The sequence below is a fragment of the Vanessa tameamea genome, chromosome 15 (assembly GCF_037043105.1).
Source record: "Vanessa tameamea isolate UH-Manoa-2023 chromosome 15, ilVanTame1 primary haplotype, whole genome shotgun sequence".
In the NCBI taxonomy this organism is placed as follows: domain Eukaryota; kingdom Metazoa; phylum Arthropoda; class Insecta; order Lepidoptera; family Nymphalidae; genus Vanessa; species Vanessa tameamea.
In genome coordinates, this window is record NC_087323.1 from 8,210,619 (window position 1) to 8,219,101 (window position 8,483).

General features: G+C 33.0%; 1 protein-coding gene across 1 annotated transcript; it reads right to left on the reverse strand.

The window, feature by feature from the left end:
• Nucleotides 1-6,270, reverse strand: LOC113399633 (hornerin-like). The gene is made up of 4 exons (XM_064217211.1): nt 6,259-6,270; nt 5,007-6,184; nt 1,298-1,442; nt 1-1,203 (listed from the first exon to the last, which is right to left on the reverse strand). Exons 1-4 carry the CDS (start codon nt 6,268-6,270, stop codon nt 82-84), a joined length of 2,457 nt encoding a protein of 818 aa, XP_064073281.1. The 3' UTR covers nt 1-81.
• Between the last annotated feature and the right edge of the window lie 2,213 nt (nt 6,271-8,483).

Here is an 8,483-nt window from a genome sequence, read left to right on the forward strand (position 1 = left end):
TTTACCTATTATACGTATATACATCTAATGACTAAAGTATTTACAACTATATTTGACTATTTGGCACGATCATGACTTATTTCACCAGCAACAGCTCTTCTTTTTGTAATGGGTGACGTGTTTGATGATGTGGATTGGATAAGGTTTCCAAACTGCTACTGGGACCTCGACATGTTTCTCAACTGGTACATGGACTTTCTTTATTACTTCCACAGGTCTCTCAACAGGTACGTGAACCTTTTTAATAACTTCGATTGGTACATGTTTAACAACTTCAACGGGTACTGGCCTATCTACCTCAACATGTTTAGTTTTGTATACGGGATATGGTACATGTTTGACGACATCTACATGAACGGGGTAGGGTTGAGGAACGGGAACTTTTACTTCTTTACGCACAGGAACTGGGACGGGTTGGGGTACAGAAACTTGTATATGGCGTGTTACTTCAACTGGAATGCGACGGATGATATTCTGCACCACAGATTGCAATTCATATCTTGAAGCCTGAGCTATAGGGCGGCCAACTGAAACCGAAGTTCCAATAACTCTCGGGGCTCCAGATACAGTAAGTCTACCACCATTTAGTCCACCTCCAACGCCGACAAGATCTCCACCTGATAGGCCTGAATCTCCAAAATTGGCTTCAGGGAGGAGCGCATTGTTAAAACCGGGAGATCCTCCATCAGTAGCTGAACCAGAAAAAGAAGGACCACTAAATCCTGCATCATTGTAACTTGCTCCAGTATTATCGAAGTCTGATGCTCCATTAAAAGCAGAGCCACCTAAATCGCCACCACTAACAAAGGAGCCAGTGCTTCCAATATCGCCGCTTAAAGCGGAACTGCTTCCACCTGCATTACCGCTTGAAAATGAGCCACTGTTGGTAAAATCAGCGCTGTTAAATGAAGATGGTCCACTGGATAAAGCAGGTCCAATGCTGCCGAATGAAGAAGTACTGCCCACATTGTGTCCACTCACATGTTGTTCATGCAAAACACCGCCGTTGTTTGATGAGTGCGCACTGAAGCCTGAATTTCCTGACCCTGATAAATTAGGTGGCCCATAAGAATTTGAGGGTGCACCATAAGATGCAGAGGGCGCACTAAGTGCCGAATCTACATAGGAATCATGATCGTGTTGACCAGTCAATATACCAGCTGCTGCACTGTACACTAGCGCTGACAGGAAAACCGTCTTGACCTGAAACAATGAAATACAAAGTTTTACAAAACGTGTTTAGTTACGTTATATTACATATTTAATTATGAAATAATATGCTTTACTTACAACAAACGCCATGGCTATTAGCTAAACGCTTAAAGCCTGCCAACAAAGGTTGTTGTTGTTGTTTGCCCCGAGTTCGGAAAGTTTGTGATTTGATACCGTAACGTAACCACATATTTATACTGATCATAGACGTCGCCATTTTGGTACAACGCCTATGAATAAATTAGTCGAACGCATGTGTTATCGCATTTTATGTTATCTTTATTTATTAGAAATAAAAATATATATATTATATCATATTTTGTATAAATAAGGTTTCGGCCTGAAGAAAGTATGTATCTTGCTATATTTAAATATTATTTTGTCGTTAAAATAAATATCATACTTAATAGTTATTCCCCTATAATCAAATCAAACCAAAACATTTTTCAATCAACTAGGTTTTTACAAGCACTTTTGAATCGTAATTTTACATAATTGTACGAAATGAAAAGTACCACCGGTTCGAAATTTAGATTCTACCAAATAAAAAACTTTTAACTTTGCCCTTTATTATGACACATTCTAGTGAGATTACATAAATTATAAATTTTTGGTCAAATTTCAACAATAGGCTATAAAATTAACATTTAACCTATATAACCGAATTACATCTTTAATTGATTTATTTGATGGCATTTTTCGTGATGTAAACGATTTCCGTCCTTCATACCTTTGTTACATAACAAGAGTATAATTTGTTAAAACCGGTTTCTAATCTAAACATAATTTCACCTGGCATACGAGAATGTATAACTAATAAAATATCGTTCAACTGATATTTGGAGGAGTTTCCGGGGAAATTCTGTGTCACCGTTACATAATTGTAACGCGATTATATTTTTATATAGCAGTCCTATGAAAGTGTGTCGTAATGATAAGCCAGTTCAACCAGTTTTAAGTATTTCATAAATAGCATGAAATATTTTTTTTGTTAAATATTTATTAAGTTCTCAAAATTGTATTCGCTAAAGAAAAAATATACATTTTTAAACTGTATATTCAATTTTATAAATGTATTTTCTTGTTAAATAAGCCTTTCTTTATGCTTAATGATTAAAATGCATTGCATGCATCCATTTAATCCTATCGTTTGTTTTTATAATATAAATAAATAAAAAAAGGCAAATATTATTCAAACGGTACGCATACTCTTGCAAAACTTAATTTATAGTTATCTAAATCAGAAGTTCTGCTTAAGGGGTAACTTGACCTTCGTCTGCATCCGTCCATCTGATTTCTTCATTGAATGTCTAAATTTCACTTAATGTTTAGTTATAATTTAGTAAGATTCTCATTTTCTTAGACCTTTATACTTTTGAATTTCAAAACAGTTTACATAAAAAAATAGTAGTAGGTACATAGATTCTTAAAAAGATTAAAATATTATATCTAAATAGGAAGTTAATAACATTACACAGTTTTTTGGTTTAATTGATTAAAATGAATTGCTCTAAATACCTAAATGATATAATCGATAAATATTATATAATACTATACAGCATTTTTTATTTGATGATATGTTTTTTATACCATTTATTATGTGTCGTCAATGGTCACTTATTTTTTCTTGTTTTAACAATTTGTTTTTGGTAACATTTCTTAAATGATTTAAGATTTCAATACAATCTATTATTTTTATTTATTTAATGTATGAACATTAGCTGAGATTTCCCAGTAGTGAGATCGCAGGAATTTTAACCGGAAATTATTGATTCAAAGGTGGCAAGAATTATTCCATGTGTTGATATGATCTTGTGCTCATCAGATTTTATATTGTGGCTGAAAAGCTGCCACATGTGTATCAATCAAACCGCCAGTCTCTTTGTTGATGTCTCTCCGTCAGAGGGATGGAGGCCTTTGTTGTACATATTTACAGTATACTTTGTATACAAAGCAAAATGAGGCATTTCAGAATCAAAATATACTTCATTCTTAAGCTTTTACAAGCACTTTTTAATCGTCATTTTACAGAACTGTATTTAAAGTAAAGCTACCACCGGTTTGAGATGTAGATTCTACCGAGAAGAACTGGCAAGAAACTCAGTAGATACTATTTTACAACATTTGAAATACAAAGTTAAGTCACTTAAATACATACATAATATATATCCTGCCCGTAAGTCAACAAGTAATTTTCTTTTTTTTTTTCTTTTATATAATCTTTGTGTTAAATAGACTAATATGTATAATTTATTAATGTTTTTTAACAAACTATTTGAATTTATGAATTACGAAGTTTAAAATATCTAAATTTTATTATAGAAATGAATACCTTGTCCTAAGAAGGAAACTTTCTATGAAAGTAATCAATGTTACTGTGATAGCACATAACATTGTTGTAAATATATTTTGAAGCAACTGTAAAGTATTCCTATTTGGTAAAAACAAGCTCTCTTTTGCAAAATGAAAACAGATTCAATATCTGTAGCGGTATCCCAAAGTAATATGTCATAAGATATAATACTAGACGAGTGGTACCAATTTCAGTATTAAATCCAAGAGTTTTTTCAGCCAAAAAAATTACAGTATAAATTAAAAATAAAACTACTACATACGAGTTCCACGGTTTGAGAATATCAGCACTTTTGAATAGTCAGCTTACACATAATTCAAGAATGTGTTTTCTATATTGTGATATCGGTGAAAATAATATTTTGTAAAACTACTATTGTGCTAGAAACGTATTACAGAAGTCAATGCTAACATAGTTTTGACAGTATCTCAGTCAAACTTTGTAGGTTTTATAATGGTGGTAAATAAAAATAATATCAAAATTTATATCGGTTAAAAAAAAACAATATTAATCCGAAAAGCACTTTGATTCAGCTTGTTTTGTATGAAAAATAGCAATTTAATTTTTTTAACTTTGCCGTTTCATAAATTCAAATCATTTGTAAAAAATACATTGGTAAATAAGGCATATTATTCGATACAAGATTATATAGATGATAAAAAAGCGTGGAGTTAATGCTTGTTGACTTCCAGGCAGGATATATAACATACATATGTAATTGTATTTAACTAACATGACTGTATTTTTAGATGTTGAAAAAGAATAACTACTGAGTTTCTTGCCGGTTCTTCTCGGTAGAATCTACATTCCGAACCGATTCAAAAGTGCTTGTAAAAGCCTACTTTATTTTGATTTTGATTTTTGAGGTGTATTTTCACAAATCTACACAGCTGCTGACAGCTGTGAGTCATAGGTGTTATTTAATCTTACAGTAATTTTTTTTATATATCTTCAAGAAATCATCAAAATCAGGGCAAAATAATTAAAATCGAATATAAGAAATGTTATAGTTGTACTTTATTTTGCCATTACATATTTATTTATTTACTATAATGTAGAAATTATTGAAATATCGAATAAATATATATATTTATAATATATGGTTAATATATATATTAACTAAAATAGTTAAGTTAATAATTAACAATTCTACAAATATGTAACTACAGATCTTGTAAAGGATTATAAGGCATAAATCAAAGTTGAGAATCTTTGGATTATTGTTTTAATAAAGTAATAAAACTTATATTACTATTTACAAAACGTGAAAAATTTAACCCACAGTTCATTTACCTAAATTAATGACTTAGTTATCACCCTACATTGCAGCCTCTCGATGAGCTAACGACGTGACGTATATTTACAAATAAACCATACTAGGTTGCATTGCGAATGAGATATGTACATTTGTATTTAATATTCATTCTAACCATTGGTTTACCACAGGGACAATCCATGTCCGTGGCCGTGACCATGGCCGTGACCGTGACCATGACCGTTACCGTGGCCATAGCTTTGACCGTGGCTGGAGTGGGCCTTATGGTGAACAGTCTTGAACAAGGGTACTGGGTAATTCTTCACGACATGGACTGGAACTTTGACAAGTTTTACAACGGGCACTTCGACAATTTTCTCAACTGGCACGGGATGGTCGACTGGCACATGAACAACTTTCTCAACTGGCACTTTTACAATTTTTTCTACGGGGTAAGGTACGGGTCTGTCGACTTTCACGTGCTGGATCTTAACAACGGGAACGGGGATGTTTCTTACAACAGGGACCTGGACAGGGTAAGGCTGTGGAACAGGAATTTGAACAGTTTGAGGAACCGGTACGGGAACGGGTTGGGGAACTCTGTGTGTTACATCACGAAATACTTGGTAAGTTTCATCACGAACACGGTATTTTGTAGGAGCACCATTATTGTTAGCAAGGCCATGAATTTCAGTGATAACTGGAGCTTTTGGTCCTGCAGGTGGTGCATTATTTCCAATAATTGCTGAACCAGGAAGAGCAGCTCCAGCTCCAACTGCTCCAAATCCATTGCTGCCAACAGAAACATCAGTGAGTCCCGCTGTACCGAAACCAGTATTAGCCCCACCGAATCCAGTTAAGTGGCCACTTCCACCAATACCAGTACTGAATCCACTTCCAATAACACCAGAACCATAGCCATTGGAATAACCACTACCAATAAGGCCAGCATCTAATCCACTTGAGTGACCACTTTCTACATGTCCGAATCCACTCGAGTGCCCACTTTCTACGTGCCCAAATCCATTCGAGTGACCACTTTCTACATGTCCAAATCCATTCAAGTGACCAGTTTCTACATGTCCGAATCCACTCGAGTGACCACTTTCTACATGTCCAAATCCGTTCGAGAGACCACTTCCTATATGACTGTCACCAGAATAAGTAGCAGATGGTAGAGATCCAACTGGAAATGAACTGGGAGAGAAACTTGACGATGCCAAGGCATTTGAAGAAGATGCTGAGAATAAGCTGGAAAGTGGTGCCGCTGGGTAACCATGGCTATGATCTTCATGATGACTGTGTCCATGTAAAATACCTGCGTAGCAGCTATTTAAAAGGATAGCTAAGGCTGTCAATTTCGTCTGTAAAAATAAAAATAAAAAATGAATTATCTGAATTAAAATAAAATATAACTTCGTCATAAGCATTAACTCACAAGGGTAGCCATATTGTTTAGCTAAAAGCTGGCCACTCTAATAAAGTTGTGTATTCCACAACAAGCTGGGCTTGTTTGCGTAGTTTCGGCTATTTCCATCTATATTTATATAGTTGTGTCGTATATTTCGTGTTTTAAAATGATAGAAATCGAGTGCAAAGAACAGGTTATGATCGTCTTTCCTTTTCTAACGGACATAATATTATCTGAATTAATTCTATTACCGGTTACTTAACGTGTGCCCCAAAAAAAGCATAGGCGCATCACTATCATATCGATTGCTTAATCATTTAACACGATGAGCAAAGCGCATGCGATTTATGTAAATAAATATAATAATGTGATTTAAATGATAAAAAGGCCGTAAAGACACTTTAATATGATTTTTACGAAGAATATTTCCTACTTATTTTGAAACTGTTATAAAGAAAAGAAATTATTATAAATAACGAGTTTGTAAGTTTTTTACCGGCACGCGCAACATTCCATATCAATTCCCGCATGACACACCTTTTTTTCTAATTAAATGATTGGTATTAGAGTTATATAACTTAACCGTAATGAAGTCAAAGCTCTTAACTTACTTTTGCTTTCTGTATATTTTACCGTTTCTAATTAACATACACATGGTCACTCAAATACCAGTGATATGACACATTAAAAATGACAAATATTTTTTAAAGAGTTTCATAATATGTTTCAGTCATATGTTTAACTTGATGATATTTTTCTTTTTTCTACGTAAGATAATGCTTTATTTTTTGAAGGATATTTAAGAATAGAGATACAGTATAGGTTTAATATTATTGAGTTCATCGCTAGTGTTTTTTTTACTTTATTTGAAAAAAATAGCAGCGTAGTGGAATATGCTCCAAACCTTCTCCTAATACTATTATTATTTATTTAATGTATAAATATTAACCAACTTGGAAGCTGAATGTTACGCCTATTTAGTACACGAATCATTGTTTATCAAATCTCATATTTTTTCTGTTATATTCTTTTTTTCTTTCCTTTTTCTGGTGTTTTTTTTTGTTAGAACGTATATACATATATATTATATTTACATTTTTATAATTATATATTGCCAATGCCACCAACTTGGGAACAAAGTAACGATGTCTCTTGTGCCTGTAACTACACTGGCTCACTCACCGTTTAAACCGCAACGCAACAGTAGTGAAATAGAATAAATGTTGAATGGGTGGTAACCCAGACGCGCATGCACAAAGCCAGTAAAAGTAAAATTTTAACACTATATATAATGTAAACATATAACACATGTATACACATGTTACTTATATTTTTAACTCAATGCATGATATCTCCTATTAATATATTGCATAAATCAATCATAACTTATTTTTTAGTTAATTACTTTTGAAGTTCTTCAGAAGTCTGAAAAAAATTAAACGAATTGGAGATAAAGTTATGTACTATTATTTTATTTTAAAAAATAGTTGATAATTTTATCTCCAATTTCACTATTTTAAGCAATCATAAACATATTTGCTAACAACGATTTCTAACTTCTAAAATGACGAACTTCCATGCAAACCATTACCCCTATTCTACCCCCTGGGGGGATACATTTTTAATATTCGTCCCTCAGTACTCTCCTTCGTTGTGTTAGAGACTCATATACTAAATTTATTGTCCCTAGATCCACCAGCGAGGCCAGTGCGTAGTACGTATTTATATTAATTTATACTTATTCAAATTTTTCTAAGATTATTAAGATACTATCTAATTCACTTTTCACAACGTCTGAATAAATACTTTTCAGACAAATTCATAAATTATCTGTCTAAACAGAAGCATATATCTTCAGTGGTTAACGCATTCAACTGTAGTACATGCATTAAGAAAGCGAGACGATACATAGCATCTTGACATACTCTAAGATGTGATTGAGTAAGCAGTAACAAGTATTACAAAATATATGAATCACGGCTTTACTTCAGTGCAAACAACCCTTCAATACACAGTTACTACTCACAATTAAACTATGAAGTAACAACCAACAATAAAGTATATTTATACTTTTATACATTACTAGTACCCCTTCTTATATCCTTCTTCTTCTATATATTTATTTATAATGCTGTCTTTCGATTTAGTGAGAAGTGATTAAGTGGTCATTACAAGTACAAGGGTTGTGAAACCTGATATTTAGTGGATTAAGTAAAAGAAATTCCGTTGATATTACTCTAACAATGCTAGCT